Source organism: Aquarana catesbeiana, linkage group LG13 (assembly GCF_042186555.1).
Source record: "Aquarana catesbeiana isolate 2022-GZ linkage group LG13, ASM4218655v1, whole genome shotgun sequence".
NCBI classification, from domain to species: Eukaryota; Metazoa; Chordata; class Amphibia; order Anura; family Ranidae; genus Aquarana; species Aquarana catesbeiana.
The window spans coordinates 76,535,472-76,554,993 of record NC_133336.1 but is presented as its reverse complement, the minus strand read 5'-3'; the positions used below and the strand labels follow the sequence as shown (position 1 = coordinate 76,554,993).

General features: G+C 42.6%; 1 protein-coding gene across 2 annotated transcripts in view; it reads right to left on the bottom strand.

The window, feature by feature from the left end:
- Positions 1 to 19,522, bottom strand: part of MAPKBP1 (mitogen-activated protein kinase binding protein 1) — a 255,393-nt gene that overhangs the window by 32,822 nt on the left and 203,049 nt on the right. For both annotated transcript variants that reach the window (XM_073609140.1, XM_073609141.1), the window contains exons 11-20: positions 17,728 to 17,874; positions 14,958 to 15,142; positions 14,786 to 14,877; positions 11,587 to 11,712; positions 9,178 to 9,248; positions 7,749 to 7,873; positions 7,258 to 7,333; positions 2,051 to 2,162; positions 1,705 to 1,768; positions 1,405 to 1,527 (exon numbers count right to left, since the gene is read on the bottom strand). In XM_073609140.1, the coding sequence (XP_073465241.1) occupies positions 1,405 to 1,527; positions 1,705 to 1,768; positions 2,051 to 2,162; positions 7,258 to 7,333; positions 7,749 to 7,873; positions 9,178 to 9,248; positions 11,587 to 11,712; positions 14,786 to 14,877; positions 14,958 to 15,142; positions 17,728 to 17,874 (1,121 nt within the window). The remainder of the gene's footprint in view (positions 1 to 1,404; positions 1,528 to 1,704; positions 1,769 to 2,050; positions 2,163 to 7,257; positions 7,334 to 7,748; positions 7,874 to 9,177; positions 9,249 to 11,586; positions 11,713 to 14,785; positions 14,878 to 14,957; positions 15,143 to 17,727; positions 17,875 to 19,522) is intronic.

The following is a 19,522-nucleotide window of genomic DNA, read 5'->3' as shown; positions in this document are numbered from 1 at the left end:
AGCCTTAGCTCTGTTCCTGTGTGATTTGTGAAAGGGGGGAGGAGGGCGTCTTTTCCTCCAATCAGTTCTCAAAGCTCCCTTCACTGAGCTCTGCAGAGTGTAACTTCAACTCTCTGTCCCTCGCTTTTTGAAAGCTCAGACAAGCTGTATAAATTCTGCACTTTGAACAGCTGTAGAAGAAAAGACTGGAGATAAACAGTTACAGCTTATGTAGGAGGATTGGTTTAATCTCTGTGTATCATCTGAGGCCAGTCACTTTACTGGGTATACAGTATGTAAAGGAAAAATGAAAGTATTTTAGCTAATCTCCCACAGTTCTCTGCTTGGAGTATTAAAATAACAAAATGGATGCAATAACTTTCAAAAAGGAGAGTGGGGGGTATTTATGAAAATTGGAGCAGACAGAATTTGGAGTAGCTGCGCGTGGCAACTAATCAGTTTCTATCTTTAGTATGTTTATTTATAGGCCAAGTTCATCTTGGAATAAGTTACTCGCTTAAATATAGGTGAGAGTGAAACATGTAAGAAGTTCCAGCTCCTGCCTCCTCTCCCCCCAATCCTTCCTTCCCTGTGACAGTGGGCAGGAGATTTTCTCCCTGCACCCACTGTCACAATTTAAAAACTGAGCTGCCATGTGAGGCTCCACTCACATGACGTGTCCTTCATTCACAGCGTTCTGTCTCCACTGTTCTCATAACAGGTTTAAGGGTTAAGTTCCTCTTTGGAACATGTTACCTGTTCCACCCATATTTAGGGTGGAACATATAACATGTTTCAGCTCCTGCATCCTCTCCCCCTTATCCCCCCTCTCCCTGTGACAGCAAGCAAGGATCTTCTCCCCACCCCTATTGTCACAAATTAAAAACAGCATGGCCATGCGGAGCTCTGCCCATGTCATTCATTCACAGAGTTCTGTGAATGACCTACAAGTACCATTGTCTGTTGCAGCTGATGGCTAGTAGTTCTTAATGAACTATGAGGGCACTGGTGAGCGTCCTCGTAGTGCATTGATTCTTCCTGTAAATCAGTAACTGCCTGCCCGTATCGGAGGTATGGGCAGACAGTGTACTGAGAGTCTGCAGAATTCTGGTTTCAGCAGACCGCAGGTACAATGCTTTACAGGTTCCAGTGTAAAAAAATAATAAATGTGCATTATTTTTACCTGCAAAAAAAAGTGCATTACTTTTTTTTTTTTTAAATAAGGTGAACTCATCCTTTAAGATATAGCTTTTGCTCCTGGGGATAAAAATTGGGAACTAATCTGTAACTAGGACAAACTGATCATTTCCATTTTACTTGAAAATTGAAAAAAAAAAATGGAAAAATGGAATAGGAGTTCAAGCCAACATAAACATTCAAGTATAAAATCATAAAGTAGCAAATCTTCCAGTTCCTGTCCCATACCGTGCATTAGTTGTCTTGTGGGGTGTTGCTTTCTCTACCACCTTTCCACGCTGTCTCATTTCAGGCAGTCTTTGGCGCATACGGATGGTCATCTCAGAGCTGAGGCGCCAAATGAAAATGCAACTGCAGAAATAAACCATTAATGGGCTTTAAGTGACAAAGTAAAGCATGCCTCTAATTTATGCCAGTGCTTTTCAATACAATGGTCAACATGCCTTTTTTTGGGGTCCCAAATACAAAAGGTTCCAACAAAAAGACAATATGTACAAAGGCACTATGTAATCCCAATGACCTCCATACCTGTCTCCAGACACAGATATAAGGTGCTTGCAGTCATTGGTGAATTTCATTCCAGTCACAACCTCTGTAAAACAATTATAAACAGTTTAGTTGAAATAATTGCATGCATTACAGATTTATTATTTAAGTTAAAATAAAAATGGTTAATAAAGCAGCTCTGCATTTTATATTTTTCAGCAGAACGATTTCCCCCTTATCAGTGACAGCTCGGATTGAGAACTATCAGCCATGCAAGGTATCAGCTGGTGGCTCTAAAAAGAGGAAATTTTTCATGTATCTGCACTATGACGACTCTTATATACAGACTGTGGGTAGGAAGAGATTAAATATATGAAAATGTTGTTACCTGAATGTCCAAACATAGTGGCCACACATTCCCCGGTATAGAAGTCAAAGATTGATAAATTTTTGTCTGAACAGCTAGTAGCAATGTAAAGTCCAGATGGGTCAGTCTGAACCTGGAGGAATTTAGAAGATTGCAGTTAAAAACACCTGCTATAAAACTAGAGCTGAAAAAAAAGAAAAAAAAAGAAAAAAAAAAAAAACTAGAGCTGCACGATTAATCGTTAAGAATCGAAATAGCAATTCTATTCCTTCCCGATCATGAAAACAGCATTTCCCGATTCTATCTGACAAGTGCAGAGAGTTCTCTCACAGCTGAAAAAAACCCAAAACATCTCAGATAACTATAAACAAAGTAACATTTTGTTCTCAGATCAAAGGAATGAACTTGTGTGTGTGTAGATGAGAAGTTTAACCACTTAAAGTGACTGTAAAGCTTTATTTAAAAAAAAACAAAAACAAAAAAAAATGTCATACTTACCTCCACTGTGCAGCTCGTTTTGCAGAGTGGCCCCGAACATCCTCTTCTGGGGTCCCTCGACGGCTCTCGCGGTCCTCCCCACATCAGATAACCCCTCAGGAGATATAGCGCAAAAAGTCGCGCTCTGTATTTCCGTTTAGTCTCATATAACACGTTTAGTTGCAGCTTACTACATTGTACACTCTATAGCGTAGTATCTTTTTTTATATATAAACCCCCTAGGAGAAGCGCTCTCCCGGGGTTACCTTGCGGGCGCCCTCCCAAGTCCACAGCCGCCGAATGTATGAGTCGGCCCTGCGTCATTGTATTTGATTGACAGCAGCGGGAGCCAATGGCTGCGCTGCTATCAATCTATCCAATCAAGAGCCGAGAACCCCGGGCAAAGGAAGAGCGCATCCCCACCGGATGATGTTCCAGTGCTTAGGTAAGTAAAACGGAGGGGCTGGGGGGGGCGGTCACTGCCAGGTGTTTTTTCACCTCAATGCATAGGATGCATTAAAACACAAGGGTTTACAACCCCTTTAAAGACTAAACCTTTTTCTGACACTTGCTGCTTACAAGTTAAAATCAATCTTTATTGCTAGAAAATTACTCAGAACCCCGAAACATTATATATATTTAGCAGAGACCCTGGAGAATAAAATGGCGGTTGTTGCAATATTTTATGTCACACCTTATTTGCGCAGCGGTCTTTCAAATTAAAAAAAAAAAAAATACACTTTAATGAATAAAAAAAAAAACTAAACAGTAAAGTTAAACCATTTTTTTTGTATAATGTGAAAGATAATGTTACGCTGTGAGAAAAGTGATCTTTATTCTAAGCAAAAAAATGATGATTCTCATTTTAGCCAGAATCGTGCAGCTATACTAAAAAGACCAGCTACATACAAAGATTTGTGGGGTGTATGTTATATATATTATTTTTAAATAACAAACATGTCATACTTACCTGCTCTATGTAATGGTTTTGCACAGAGCATCCCCATTCCTCCTCTTCCTGGGTCCCTTGCCAGCACTCCTGGCTCCATCTCATCTCCAAGTGTCCAGATAGCAAGCAGCTTGCTATGGGGGGCACTAGTACATGCTCGCTCTCGAGACTCACTCTGTGTGTCCATTAAGGCACACAGAACGTGTCTCAGCCCTGCTCCCCACTCCTTCCTCACTGGCTATGATTGACAGCAGTGGGGGCCAATGGCTCCCGCTGCTGTCCCTGAGCCAATAAGGAGGCGGAGAGCAGCTGCTCTCGTACACATCGCTGCATTGGGATTCCGCTTGGGTAAGTAGTCATGGGCTGTGGGTGGGCCTGCATACCGAAGGTTTTTTTACAGTCATGCATAAAAAACCCTCAGCCTTTGGAGATGTGGTGTACCTACAACAATCATGGCCACCCTGGTAAGGAAAGCTATTCAGGGACTGGAGAACATAACCACTCAGCACCATAAAAAGCCCTTGTGCTGGCTACTTAAAGCTAGGGGCACAAGAACATAACACCATATTAACAAAATTAAATAACAGAAACCAATGAGTAGCTTAGCATGGCGCAGGGGAAAGGCCTCTTACTTATTCCGAGGAACCTTATTCGGTCCACTACAGAACAACTAGATTATAAGTGAGTCAGCCAGCCTATTTAACATATATCATAATATAGGTGATATTTATTACGGAGGTGCACAGTGACAATTGCAACTTAAATTGTGCTGCAAAGAACAAAAAAGATTTGGGGAGGGTTGAAAAAAAAGTCGGCCAAATGCTGACCAAAGAGAAAGCGATAAACCACAATGAGACAGCTGTCATTTTATTCCTATATTGAGGGAACACAACATTCCTACTTGACCATGTCAGTGGTAGTCGGAATAATCCTTTGGTCAATTATTCCAGGGGTGGAATCTAAAACTAAGCTTAAAGTGAACCTGAGAGAGTAAAAATACAGAAGCTATGATTGCGAACTGTAAATTTCAAGTTTGTCAGGAAACAAGCATGTAGGTAGTCATGTCTCAAAAAGACTAAACTCCTGCCAGCCCTGGAGCCTGCTATTGAGAGGGAAAGTGAGCACCTATATCTCTCTTTTCACAGGTTTTCATTAAGACATCCAGGAATCCCTATACATGTGTGTGCTGGTCATGGCATCCTTTTGCATGGCTCTTAGTGCGGTTTATAGAAGTAAAAGATTTCATTTGTTGCATGTGACAAATACTAAACATCCTAGCGGCAGATGAATATTAGGTTCCAGACTGCTTAATCACAGTTTCCTCCTTTTCAACAGGACAATAACACTCAAAATTCCAAATAAAGAGTGTGAGCGACCAAGATGAAAAAGCACCAGAGACAAGTGATAAGACAGAGATGGATGGAGAAGAAAAAAGATAGAGAGAGAGAGAGAGAAAGAGAGAAAGAGAGAAAGAGAGAAAGAGAGAAAGAGAGAAAGAAAGAAAGAAAGAAAGAAAGAAAGAAAGAAAGAAAGAAAGAAAGAAAGAAAGAAAGAAAGAAAGAAAGAGATGTACACACACTGTATTTATTGGCGTATAACACACACTTTTTCACCCTGAAAATCTGGTGCAAATAGCGTGTGCGTGTTATACGCCGATACTTCAATTTTGGCTGCCTCGGAGGGGTGCGGGACGAGCGCCGTCAGATTACATACAGTGAGAATTTCCTGTTTGCTTGGCAGCCTCTGTAATAGGAAGTCCCGTCTCCTGGGCCGCCATTGGACCACTGTTCTGTCTATCATAGGAGATTCTCACTGTATGTAATCTGTCGGCACTCTTCCCACCCCCCGTCCCCTCTAGGCTGCAGATGGGCATCGATTAGGCTTCACTGATGGCAATGACGAGGCTGCCGCATTGATGGCAATGGCGAGGCTGCCGCATTGATGGCAATGGCGAGGCTGCCGCATTGATGGCAATGGCGAGGCTGCCGCATTGATGGCAATGGCAAAGCTGCCGCATTGATGGCAATGGCGAGGCTGCCGCATTGATGGCAATGGCGAGGCTGCCGCATTGATGGCAATGGCGAGGCTGCCGCATTGATGGCAATGGCGAGGCTGCCGCATTGATGGCAATGGCGAGGCTGCCGCATTGATGGCAATGGCGAGGCTGCCGCATTGATGGCAATGGCGAGGCTGCCGCATTGATGGCAATGGCGAGGCTGCCGCATTGATGGCAATGGCGAGGCTGCCGCATTGATGGCAATGGCGAGGCTGCCGCATTGATGGCAATGGCGAGGCTGCCGCATTGATGGCAATGGCGAGGCTGCCGCATTGATGGCAATGGCGAGGCTGCCGCATTGATGGCAATGGCGAGGCTGCCGCATTGATGGCAATGGCGAGGCTGCTGCATTGATGGCAATGGCGAGGCTGCTGCAATGATGGCAATGGCGAGGCTGCTGCATTGATGGCAATGGCGAGGCTGCTGCATTGATGGCAATGGCGAAGCTGCTGCATTGATGGCAATGGCGAGGCTGCTGTATTGATGGCAATGGCGAGGCTGCATTTATGGCACTTGTGAGGCTGCAGATGGGCACTGACCCTTATTTTGCTTCAAAGTTCCTTATTTAAAATTTAAGTTTTTTTCCAGAAACTTCCCTCTTAAAATGAATGTGCGTGTTATACGCCGATAAATACGGTATAGAGAGAGAGAGAGTATATATATATATATATATATATATATATATATATATATATATATATATATATAGAGAGAGAGAGAGAGAGAGAGAGATATATAGAGAGAGAGAGAGAGAGAGAGATATATAGAGAGAGAGAGAGAGAGAGAGGAGAAAGAGAGAGGAGAAAGAGAGAGGAGAAAGAGAGAGGAGAAAGAGAGAGGAGAAAGAGAGAGGAGAAAGAGAGAGAGAAGAGAGATAGAGAGAAGAGAAAGCGAGAAGAGAAAGCGAGAAGAGAAAGCGAGAAGAGAAAGCGAGAAGAGAAAGCGAGAAGAGAAAGAGAGAAGAGAAAGAGAGAAGAGAAATAGAGAAAACAATGTACACATGCCCACTGCATACAAAGCACAGCTATGATGGAAACAAATCATTACTAGAGCTCGAAATTCCCTGCAGATCGGTGTCCAGTTTGCTGACTGTGCTTTAATGTCAGCAGTAAATACTGCTGATTAGCATTTACTACTATGCAAGGAGCCAAAAAATCTATGACTGTCCTGGAAAATCCACTTAACTCTTTCATACTTGGTCAGTACACATACAGTCCCTGGCTTTGACATACAAGAATCTTTGTTATAGGTACTCAATGGGAACAATTTTAATACAATTCATTATAGATCTTTCCAATAATAAGTAGCTACCTTAAAGTGGTTCTAAAGAATGAAGGTAAAAAATCTTCTGTGTGCAGTGCCCCCCCCCCAACCAGCATAAGCATGAGGATAAGCTAAATTTTTTTTTTTTAAACTACATAAGTGCATAGCCTGATGTTATGCAGGTAATTACTGACAGACAGGAATGCTTGTATGCAGAATCTTGCGGTCAGCAAAATGATGCCTAAATGCATATGTCCGTCTGAATGAGCCCTAACCAGGGTATTATAGGATCTACTTGAATAGCACTACAGAGGAATGACAGTATTAACAATTAAATAGTTGGGTAAGTAGGCTTTGGTTCCTGTATCCATTTCAGCAATTATCTCCTGGACAGATTAACCAGGATATGATGGACATAAGGGTATAAATCTGTCTGACACTCTGATGGGAAGTAATATCTAGTGACCAGCAGGATATACTTACTTTAATAAGAGTCCCGTCTTCACTCTGTGAGCCTTTGTACAGCTTCTTCTGCTTCCCACTGCTGATGTTAAAAATCCTGAAGCGCAAAACAAGGAGGGTCACAATAGGACCATTAATATTGATATTCAAAAAATAGATCAAGTAGTTTAGGACTTGGATACATATTAGGCTGATTAAGACTGTCAGAGGTATAAAAAAGTATTAAGGTGGTATTAAAATGTTAGAACTCTAGAAGGAATATTCAATAAAAAGAGCAAGGGAGCATACAATGGGCAAAGCGCAGTAATTTACAGCAGCCAGATATTAACTTATCGATGTTAGATCAATGAAGATAACTCTGTGTGGCTGAATAAGGGTTCAACTAGTAGTGACAATAAAAGCAATACTATTCTCTGTATTGTTCTACATGAACAAGCTAGAACAGTTTCCTTTCAATTTTATTCTGATCTTCAAGAAATTTTACATATGAAAACACAAAAGTTAGGTCCTACCTGATATTTCTGTCCTGGCAGCCAATGGCTGCATACTTCAGGCCAGGATCTACATCCATATCATACAAGGTTGTTTTACGTACTATGTGGTGTGTGCGAGTGAAATGGATCGTCCCTTCTCCTGTCTGAAAATAAAAGTCACAATTATAAAACTGTAAAACGCACAAAAGATTTTCCTAAGGACACATAAATTAAAGGAGAACTACTTTCTTACAATTATTCTTTCAAGCTACATCCCTCACCCCCCCCCCCCCCAAGCATTTCAACCACCCTCCAAAGCTCGAAATTAAAATTTGTCCGGTTCAGCAGGTACTGGCTGAATTTTGATCTATTTATGGGTATTCCTGCTCAACAGAGGTTGATCTAACAAAGAGGAATGTTGGAAAATGTTTTTTGGCTCACCGACTTGCAGCCGAGTCCCGCTGTCAAATATACAATGGCACAGCAGGGAAGATTACTTCATCCACACCTTGCATGTATAGGTGAGGAAAGCTGATTGTTTTTTTTTTTCCGTTTAGCCCCCCTGGCTGATCGGAAAAAAAAAAAAGAATTGTCTAAGAGTATGTTTTTTTTTTCTTTGATCTGATAGCAGGCTGATCAATAAAAGCTGAATGGATTCCCTCATCCACACATGCAAGGTGGATGGAGGAATCCTCCCTTCTGTGCTATTTTATTCTGAAAGCAGGGACTCTTCCACTCTCAGAAAGCACTGATCGATCAGCGATGCAGCAGAGAACAAACATTTTCCAACAAGCCCATTTTTGAGAAGCGATCATTAGATTGACTTCTCACAAACCAAAACAGCCATAGGTGGATCAAAATTCGTCCAGAGCCTGCTGAACCAGCTGAATTTCGAGTAATCTATGGCCAGTTTAAGTCTTCTATCAACATGTTAACGCTCCATGCTCTGTGAGCCACAGGGAGCAGCATAGCTGTCGTTGAAAACTCTCCAGGCAGTTGCTTGCTTTTTCTTTTAATTCATGGAGAAAATACCATTCAATCCTATGGAGGGGCTGTCTATCATGCATCCCAATGACTGACAGTGAACACCTGGGCGGGAAAGTTTGCGGTGGCGACTCCCTGTGGACAGTGACGCCTCAATATGGCCCTATGGCTTAAGGTATTGTGGTATCAAAGTCACAGATGTTTACTTAATAGACCTGTAATGCTACCAGGAAATAGGAAAAATATGCTCCCAAGACTAAAGCAGAAAACCATTGGACTGGAGGATATTACAATGTACTCTATATAAAATTAAAAAAAAGGAGGCACGCTAGAAGGATTTGCAAGGAGATAGGGGGGGTTCATATGACTCATCACAGCGTCAGAGGGTCTGGTTTAATAATAGGACAAGGTTTATAAACCTTTTACTGCATTTGGTCATGGAGGAGTTGTTTGCACTTGTGTAAAGATATCGGAATTCACCTACCTGTTCAGCAGTGCGGAAATAAATGCTCTTATCGGCTCCACAGCTGATCATTCGCACTTTGCCATCATTAGCTAGAAAAGTAACGATAAAGTGTTTAAAACAGACACAAGGGGGTTACATTATAAAGCATTGTGGTACTTTGTGGAACTGCCAAGCAAAACCCTGCATTTTGCTGCAAATTTGCAGCTCTCCACAGAAGCAAAATGTGATATCACAAAAAAATCTGAATTCCCTTTACACTGTACAATGGGATTATGCTTTAATAAGCAATGCAAGGAAACTAGTTAAAATTGGGTTGGATTAGGCTTAGGATTTGTTACTGTGTTCCTGGGCAGGACTGCAGTCTTTTATAATAGGATATTGTGTTGTGTGTCACCTCCAAACAGAAAATTTAACAGGACAGAGCTTGAGCATTGAAACATTTGATGGCATTGTTCTTGGGGTTTTAAAAATATAGATGTCAGCAATCACATGGAATTAGCAAGAGGAGTGCCAGCAGCACAATATTAATGTGGTGTTCAAAAAAACAGAGCTGCTTTTGAAGGTAGGCTGCTGGCTGGGAGACTTCTTGCCCTGTTCAAAACGTTGTCACTGGGACAGGAAATCAGAGGACATTTCCAACATGACAACAATAAATGTTTTAACCTCCCCTCAACTGAAACGAGCTGTAATAAAAATTTTACACAGACTCCATCCCCTCTCCATGTTATCAGAAAAAAAAAAAAAAAAACGCTAAAGCCCAACTCTGGGCAACTAAATTATCCCTTGCAGTTGGGCTGAGCCTGCACTGCAAGGGTAAATTATTTACGTTGAGTGGAATAATAAAAGGAGACATACTTACCCAATCCTCTGCTCTTCCCAGCAGCAAGACCAGTCCTTCTGCACCCCCATCCAGTCTAGGATCCTGACGTTATCAAGACCCGAGCAGGCTGCATAGCCCTGGTGGGGTGGGGGGTTACGGAGGATCAGGTAGGTAAAACAGTTGCTCTGTTCCCCTAGACAAAGCGTGCCCTTAACCCTTGTCATGTGGGCACAGCCCCACTGCAAGGAATATTTTTTTTTTATCTGCCTGCAGTCGGGCTTCACGTTTTTACAGTGCTTCCCTCACGACACACTTATAGATAACTCGTCATTGCTACTCTGCTACTCTTTCCTCACAGTCAGCTTTAAAATCCCCAATGTTAGACATGAGGGGCAGCAGTGACATCAGCCTCGCTGTGATTGGCTGATAGATAAAAGCACTCACATGGGAGGTGTTCACATGCCCCCCATACCTGGAAGCATCAGGTATTGTCACTGGCTGTGGCAGTGGAAAGAGCAGTTAGGGAGTTCTGGCAGAGAAGATCAGTTGGTCATTGGGGCCTCTGAAGACCTTGTCATTTTGCCCTGAATGAACATGGTGACAGTGTTTCATTAAAGTGTAATGTTTACAGGCTTGTTCACACAGACACTGAGGCCAGTACACCATGAATGGGCTGCTTGTTTAGGAGTCCCTATCCAGCAGGTGCCATCCACAGGCAGCCTATTTATGCCTACGAGAACTCAGTGGCTGTCCTGACACAGCTGCTCATCCTATTGTGACAGGTGTACACGACACGACCATATGTTTTTACCACCCAACCACAAAAGAAAATGAGCCCCAACAGTGCTTAAGCTTAAAGTTACTCTCTCATGAGAGACGTATGGGGTCCATCCTTACTGGCCTCCTTGAGAAAATGATAGCTGCCTGGCTGTGTCTGATTTTGGTATATTTGAATCACAGGCATGGAACAAGCATGCTGTAAATGAGTACAAGAAATGCTAATGTTTATTTGTTTCAGATCAACTTATCAGACAGCACTGAAGCTTTAGAATGACAACCAGGCATCTAGCATTCTCAAAAAGAGAACTCATCAATGGCAGCCTCCATAAATCCTCTCACCAATTTCTTTTAAGAAAGATGGGATTGAGGAAGTTTACTGAATCTGTTGAGCAGTGAATCCTTTAAAGGCCAGTCACACAGTTAAGGCAGACCATAGACGAGTCAAAAACCAAACGAACATTCTTGGTCGTTCGTCTTTCACATTATTAATGCCAGCTGCGCCACACGATTTTCACGTTGCAATCAAAAGTGCCTGATCCAACATGCTGCATTTTGTTTTGAAAAATGAAACAAATGACACAATCACATGCGCCATTTTCATTTTTCAATCGACAGAATGCTCGGCTTTTGACTCGTCTATGGCCTGTCCTAATCTCCAGGGTAATTTGGGAGCAACACCAAAAAATTTGAATCAGGAAAACATATACAAGAGAAAGAAGACATTGGCTACACATTCATAAAGCAGAACATCCTGTGTACAATTAACAACATAGTGCCATCATCTTTCAGATAATATTGAATTGTGTAAAAATCAACAGAGAAAATACCAGCAAATTTCACAGCAGTGATCGATGAAGAATGATCATCCAAGGTTTGCTGAAGGCTGTAATCCTTAGAAGCATCTAAAACGTGGATAAGTCTGTCTCGGCTTGCGGAAGCCAGGAGATTTAATCCTGATAGCAGGAAGAAAAGGATTAATGAGGATACATGTGTTTACTGTCAGATGTCACTAATGGATTTAGGAAAGCACACATTATCAAGGTAAAACACTTTCTAGAAATTTAAAGTTGAATCACACTAAAAATAAACTCTCCTGCAGAAGGTGCAATAATCTATCTTGGCTATAGAAGTGGGAAGTACTTTGGGCTCTAGTCCCATGATTCCTCTTAAGGGGAAGATAAGAGTTCAGTATATCATGTGATGACATGTAAAATTGTTGAGCAGTTTTCCTAATTTTATATATTTATTCACATAGCAACCAAATCAGTGTATTCTTACAGTGGTGTTTGCCACTGTCATAATACAATGTCCCAGCGAGGAGGTGGGGGTTCCTCCATCCACCTCGTTCGTTTGGATGGTGTGATTTATTTTGTGATTTATTTAAAAAAAAAAATACAATGTATTGCCAGCTTAAGGCCTTATGCACACTGGATGTTTTAGCATTCGCTGTAGAATGAGTTTTTTAGCGTTTTTGCAGAAGCGTTTTTCAGAGTTTTTTATCGACAATATACTCCCACAAAAGCTTATGGCCTCAAAAATACTGATAGACACGAAAAGTTGAGTTTTTCAGCTTTTTCTCAGGGTTAGAGCGTTTTTATAGCTGAAAAACTCCTCTTGAAACCAACTAGCTGTGGGGTTTTTTTTCCAGCCAAAAAACGCCCCCGCCCAAAAGGCTGATAACAGGCTATGTGTGCATGGACACATAGAATAACATGCTGGGGGGTTTACTGGCTGCAGAAAAAAACACCAGAAGCCAAATACAGAAGCTGTAAAAACGTCCAGTGTACACGAGGCCTTATAGCTGGATGCTGTCTGTCACCTAAGCACCTAGGACTCAATTGGGCAACAATGAAATACCAAGGCAAAAGCTAATACACTAAAACATGAATATCAGACCTTCCTTTTTTGCATTTGTGTTTACAGTCTCTAAAACTCTACTAACTCATAGGAGACACAGGCAGCTGTGAGAGCCATAGTATCCTGCTGCTGTCAGTCAAGGAGGGAGGGGGAGGCGTAGCCGGGCCGCACTGTATGCCTGGCTCAGGAGCGTGGGGGCACTCAGAACAAGGAGATGACAGTGCCAGCAGGGGACCACCAAAGAGAAGGTAGGCGACTGCTCTGAGCAATATCGTTGCACAGAGCAGGTAGGTATAAACATCTTTTTTATTTTAGGCAAAAAAAGAAAAGAGCATTACAACTTTAACCACTAAGCCACCGCCCACCGTCATATGACGGCGGGACGAGGCTTCTGTTGTTCTGGGAGGACGTCATATGACGTCCTCGCCCTCCCGAGCCACTAGGGGGTGCACGCGCGTGCCCGCTGCATCGCTCGGGACCCGGTGCGCGTGCCCGGCGGCCGCGATGTCCGCCGGGCACCCGCGATTGCCGGGTAACAGAGCAGGAGCGTGGATCTGTGCATGTAAACACAGATCCATGTCCTGTCAGAGAGGAGAGGAGACCGATGGCGTGTCCCTTGTACATAGGGACACCGATCGGTCACCTCCCCCAGTCAGTCCCCTCCCCCCACAGTTAGAATCACCTCCTTAGGTCATACATTAACCCCTCGAGCGCCCCCTAGTGTTAACCCCTTCCCTGCCAGTCACATTTACACAGTAATCAATGCAATTTTATAGCATTGATCGCTGTATAAATGTGAATGGTCCCAAAAATGTGTCAAAAGTGTCCGATGTGTCCGCCGCAATATCGCAGTCACAATAAAAATCGCAGATCGCCGCCATTACTAGTAAAAAATAAATAAATAATAAAAATGCTATAAATCTATCCCCTATTTTGTAGATGCTATAACTTTTGCGCAAACCAATCAATATACGCTTATCGCAATTTTTTTTAACAAAAATATGTAGAAGAATACATAATGGCCTAAACTGAGGAAAAAATTTGTTAAAAAAAAAAAAAAAAATTGGATATTTATTATAGCAAAAAGTAAAAAATATTGTGTTTTTTCAAAATTGTCCCTCTTCTTTTGTTTATAGCGCAAAAAGTAAAAAACGCAGAGGTGATCAAATACCACCAAAAGAAAACTCTATTTGTGGGGAAAAAATGATAAAAATTTCATTAGGGTGCAGTGTAACATGACCGCGCAATTGTCATTCAAAGTGCGACAGCGCTGAAAACTGAAAAATGGCTTGGGCAGGAAGGGGGTGAAAGTGCTCTGTATTGAGGTGGTTAATATGGTTTACTGGCTTACTTGAGTTATTAAAGATACAAGCTTTTGGGATAAATCCAATCCCTTAGTCAGGCTTCATACAGAGAAGCCAGACAAAGGGATCAGAGTTATTCCAAAAGTTTTCATCATTAAAGAGATTGTAAAGTCTTGTTTAAAAACAACAAACATGTTATGCTTACCTCCTTTGTGTAGTGGTTTTAAACAGGGCAGCCTGGATCCTCCTTTTCTCGGGTAACTCTTCGCTGCTCCTTTTCAGTGCCCCCACAGCAAGCATCTTGCTATGGGGCACCCGAGCCAAGCTGCAGATCCCTGTGTCCATTCAGACACAGAGCTGCCGTTCGGGCCCCGCCCCCTCTCTCTCCTGATTGGCCGACTTTGAATGACAGCCGTCGGGGCCAATGGCGCCACTGCTGTGTATCAGCCAATCAGGAGAAGAGTCCCGTATGGCTGAGGGACTTGTGGACATCACTGGACAGAGATGGGGCTCAGGTAAGTAGTAGTGTGTGTGGGGGGTGGGGAGGCTGCTATACACAGAAGGCTTTTTATCTTAATGCATAGAATGCATTAAGATAAAAAAAAAAAGAAACTTCTGCCTTTACAACCACTTTAATAACTTAAGTTCGCTAATAAACAGAACAGCTGGCCATAGTTGGATTAAAATTTGGTCAGTTCAGCATAGACCGGCTGAATTTCGATCCATCTGTTGATGTTTGACAGAAGTCAATCATTAGGTTTACCAACACACAGTCAAAGCAGTATTCAGTTGACATTTCCCCATTTAGAGACATTTACAGTACAAGACAGTCAGTTACGAGAATATAAATGCAGAAGATTCTTACCGATCTCTGGCTTTGAGTACTCCAGACACAGAATCTCCGAGTCATGGGCTTCTACTTTCAACAGCTCTGACAGAGATTGTAGTTCATGTACCCTATGGCATAAATGTAAATGTCAAATTTGCAATATAAATCTTTGCACTGAAACACCATAAATAACTTGTAATGCCATTACCTTAGAGTACCTGTCCTGTCCCCTGATGCCAAGTGCTGGCCATTGGGACTCACACACACAGAGCGAATGCCAATCTTGGTGTCTAATAATTGAGGGTCCACTTTATCTGCCAGGCCAGCAGTGTTACAATCAGTGTCCAGCAAGGCCTGCGTATTATCATCTATCAGAATGATTTTCATCAGATCCTAAAAAGAGAAGGTTAAGGTATATTAGCAAGACATTAAACTGGTTGTAAGCCCTTACATATATCCACTGAAGTGACTTGCCTCAACGGATACACAGAGATTAAACAATTCCTCCCACATCAGTTGTACTTGTTTATCTGTAGCCCTCTATTCTGTACAGCTTCCTAAAACACACTGATCAAAGACTATTTCTCAGCTCTTGCAGACAGACAGGGGGAAGGGATCTGATGTCACACACTGCACAGCACACAGCAAGGGGCTGAGTGTAATTGGAGATCTGAGTGAGGGAAAGGGCACACCCCGCTCTACACACTCTCACAGGGAAACATGCACAGCTTCGGCTGTCAATCACAGCAGGACCACCTCCTGAGATTCTGTGGTGTTGGGAAAACCTGTCAGAAGTGTAAACACTATAGAGGGATATGCTCTGGTCATTTTTCATTTCAGAGTTTTACAACCACTTTGAAGGATGTGTTTACTTGTCAAAGTGCAATGAAGGAGAGGGGGAAAAAATGTTTTTTTCCTTAAAGTGGTATCAAACCCAAAAGCAAACAGTTATTATATTGCAGCTTATCATTTCTTGGATGTGATGCCTGCATTCATTTTTGTGTTTAGGCATTCTTTCTTTTATTTTCATCTGGTGATCCGGCCAGTAAGTCTGTTGTTTTTCAACAGAATAAGCTCTCCAGCAACATACCAGTTACAGAAGATGTGACAATCCATTTAACACTAGCAGGGGTGCTTACAATGAACAGCTTTTACTTTTGTAAAACCTGCCCAAAAGAAAAAAAAAAAAAAAAAACCTGTTTGCTGTAACTGTTTAAAACGTGTTAGCTGGAGTTTGTCTTTAATTTTGTTTAGTGTATTTAAATCTAATAATACATCTAACACCCCCCCCCCCCCCTCCTGACTATGCTGCTGTCCAAAGGTGCCCCTGTGCTCTTTCATCCAGAGAGGGGGAACTCTAATACAAGAGAAGTGTTACTGGCCAGATTACCAGGTGAAAACAGAGGGGGGAAAAAAGCCTAAGAAAATAAAACAAATGCAGCCACCACATCGAATGATTAGTAAGCTGCAATATATTACATTTTTGGTTTTGGGTTTAATACCACTGTAAAAAAAAACAAGTTCACACAAGATATAAATTAGTCAATTAACTGCAGTGCTCCAGTAAAGAGGCCCATCAGCTGGTGTACCTGTGCTTTATAAAGAACAAAGTAGCTAAATTTTGCCTAATGTTCAGCTAGCTATAACTCAGATGTCAGACTTACAACTGTAAGTACCGAGTTGAGCCCTTAGAGGACACTGTTATAAATGTTTTTAATCTAGGCCAATATAGCAAAAGGTAACATATACAAAGCACGGTTATTGCTAAATAACTACAAGTCAGTTGTAATATAAATTTGTATTTTGCAGTGATTTGCTCCCACATCCTGCTGTGTATACAGGACAGGAAATGAAGGGAAATCTCTTAATGGGAGACAGAAAAAAATGACAGGGGTAGAACTATTCCATATTTTATTTAAATAGAAAACCAATGTTTTTGGCTTAAAGTGGTTGTGCCCTCTGTACAACCACTTTTACCTACAGGTAAAGTCTATATTAAGGCTTACAGGTGCTGGAAATATTTCCTAAACCTCCATGCAAAAAAGCAGCGCGCCGATGACTAAGGAGCATGCGCACTTTAGAAAAGGCAGATCGTGCTGTTTCTAATAGGGGTCATGCCGTGACTGGAGGCTCCCGCGCGCAGTCACAGAGCCAGAGTTTGCGGCCCTGGAAAGGGTGAAGATAGACGCTCGCTGCTAGTGGGGACAGCGGTGACATTGCAGGCTTCGGTTTCAGGTAAGTGACACATAACGGGATACTATGCGATGCATAGTAGCCCATTATGGTTTACCTTTGCAGGGAAATAAAGCGGAAGTAAAACCCACCAGGGTTTACTTCCTCTTTAAAGTAGAAGTACAGCCAAAGCCAGTTTGGCTGTACTTCTCCTGTGGATCACAGGAGTGCAGAACGAAGCTGAAGCCTTCTGTCGGCTGACGTCACAGAGCCAGTCCAGGCTGGGGCAAGATCACGACAATAAAGTTGGGATCCGCCCACATGCCTAGACCGACACCCTGCTCAGTGAGCCTCTGAGAGCCTGAGCCGGCCGCTGCCGCTCCTGCCCCCTCCACAGCCCCGCACTCCAGTAAGCTTGGGGGGGAGGTTGGGGAAGAGTAGACAGCGGTGACTGACAGTCACTAGCTCTCTGCTACGGGAGCTCTGAGAACCAAGTGATTGGTGGTGTTTGATCGATCGGTTCTCAGTCTTAGAGCTGGTGGAGGACCAATGCTGCATCCATCTAGGTAAGAATGATTCTTTAAAAAAACCAAAATCCCATACTTCTCTTTTAAAGAAAAGTATGTTGTTTTAACACAAAAAAAGGGATCCACTCAAGACAGTACTTTCATTGCTTTAAAGAAACAAGAGATTGCGGCATTATTTAAAGACTATAAGAGCATGCCTATCCATCCACTTTAAACATATTCTGGGTCTCTATGTGGTTCAGAAACATGAAGTCATACCAAAGTTGGGAGATTGCTTACATTGCTGAGGATATTTCGATGTAATGCAGTTCCATGGATGTTTGAAGTCTCCATATTCCAAAGACGGATGGTACTATCAGAGGAGCACGTAATGAAAGAGTTGGGTGGTAACCAGGTCTGGTTACTATCCTTCATTTCAGGGTATGTCTGTATAAATAGGGGTTACATTAACAGTGAAATAGATGTTTACTCAGGTTAAAGACAACTTCTGCTAAGTAAATTGACTACAACACATATTTAATTAGTTTAATGTATAGGGCACCTTCAAAAGCAAGATGAGGGGTATCCTGGTGGCAAATGTGCAACTCTTACCTGTGCCAAGTACCACCTCCTAAGGAGTTTATAGTTTCATTTCATGGATTTGAATTAATTGAGCAATGCGCTGTAATGTCCCACATTTGTTGCCAGTCTTCGGTCTCTATTTTGACCAAGTATGGCAATTTGGAATGGCACTGTTTTGTGTTTTAGCCACTAGAGGCAGCTTAAGTCCAGAAATCCAAATGAAAGGAGAGAGACTCCACCGCTCAGGTAGATCCAGACCGGAATAAATAAATCCTTAACCTCCAGGAAAGAAGAGCCCCAGGTGCTGGCTAATGCAGGCAGGAATGTACGAAAAGATCTGGACAGCCGAACACCGGGAGAAATTTCATGTGTCTTTATTGTAGAAACTGGATCATGAAGTACACAGGAAACCACAGCAAGAAAGTACAGGAAAACAGCTGACGCGTTTCACACTTATACTAAGTGCTCACTCATAGCTCAATAAGCACTTAGTATAAGTGTGAAACGCATCAGCTGTTTTCCTGTACTTTCTTGCTGTGGTGTCCTGTGTACTTCATGATCCAGTTTCTACAATAAAGACACATGAAATTCTCCCGGTGTGCGGCTGTCCAGATCTTTTTGTACATTCCCACTAAAGGCAGCTTGCAGTGACTGTGTAATTACATTGTTATCTTAATAGTTGCCAAATTAAGACAGCCATTTTCTAGAATCTTAATAAATATGCTGAACAAACAATTAAAGCAACAAATCCAGGAATGAATAACGTGTTTGTATTCTTGTATGAGAATGATATGCAATCAGGGGGTTAATATGGCGCACAATGGATGTAGCTAGGTACACATAACTATAAAGGCAGGGGGGAGAGATGAGTGGGTTTAGGGTTCCTGGGAGGGGGAACTCGGTGGTAATGATTAATGTTTCACAACAAGTTCAGGTATTAGTCCATGTAAGGATAAACAGAATGCCGAGTATGTAGAAGGCGGCCAGTGTATAAAAAGCTAGAAGGAGCTCTGAAACAATACAAGAGAGAAAAGGACGGCACCCTCTAAATGCAGCATGTATGATAAAAGTATTTATTACAATGGATAAAAAACACTCACATTTGAGCTGCTAAAAACCAGCATATAGAGTAGTTTCATCCTCGTGTTTCCGGGGGATGTGGGTTTCACGGGCCAGTGGAGGGGATCCTGGGATATGAATCCTGTGACCTGGTAGCTTTTCCAGTGGTGCTGTGGGAGCTCAGAGCCTCCGGGCGGCTAGGACGTCGGTCATGGATCCTCCGTGGAGCGCCGTGCTGTCCTGTGTCTTCACTTCCGGGAACGGGGTAAGGCGGGCGGTGCTTCGCGTTCGGAGCATGCGTGCTCCTTCATCAGGCTATGCTGGTGGCCATATTAAGTGTTGGAATGTATACCATAGGCGAGGGGAGGGGTGGAGAGGTGATTGGGTGGAGGGCGGAACTAGGTATAATGACAGGGCGCATAGGTAACCATGGGGACAAAGTGTACACAATACA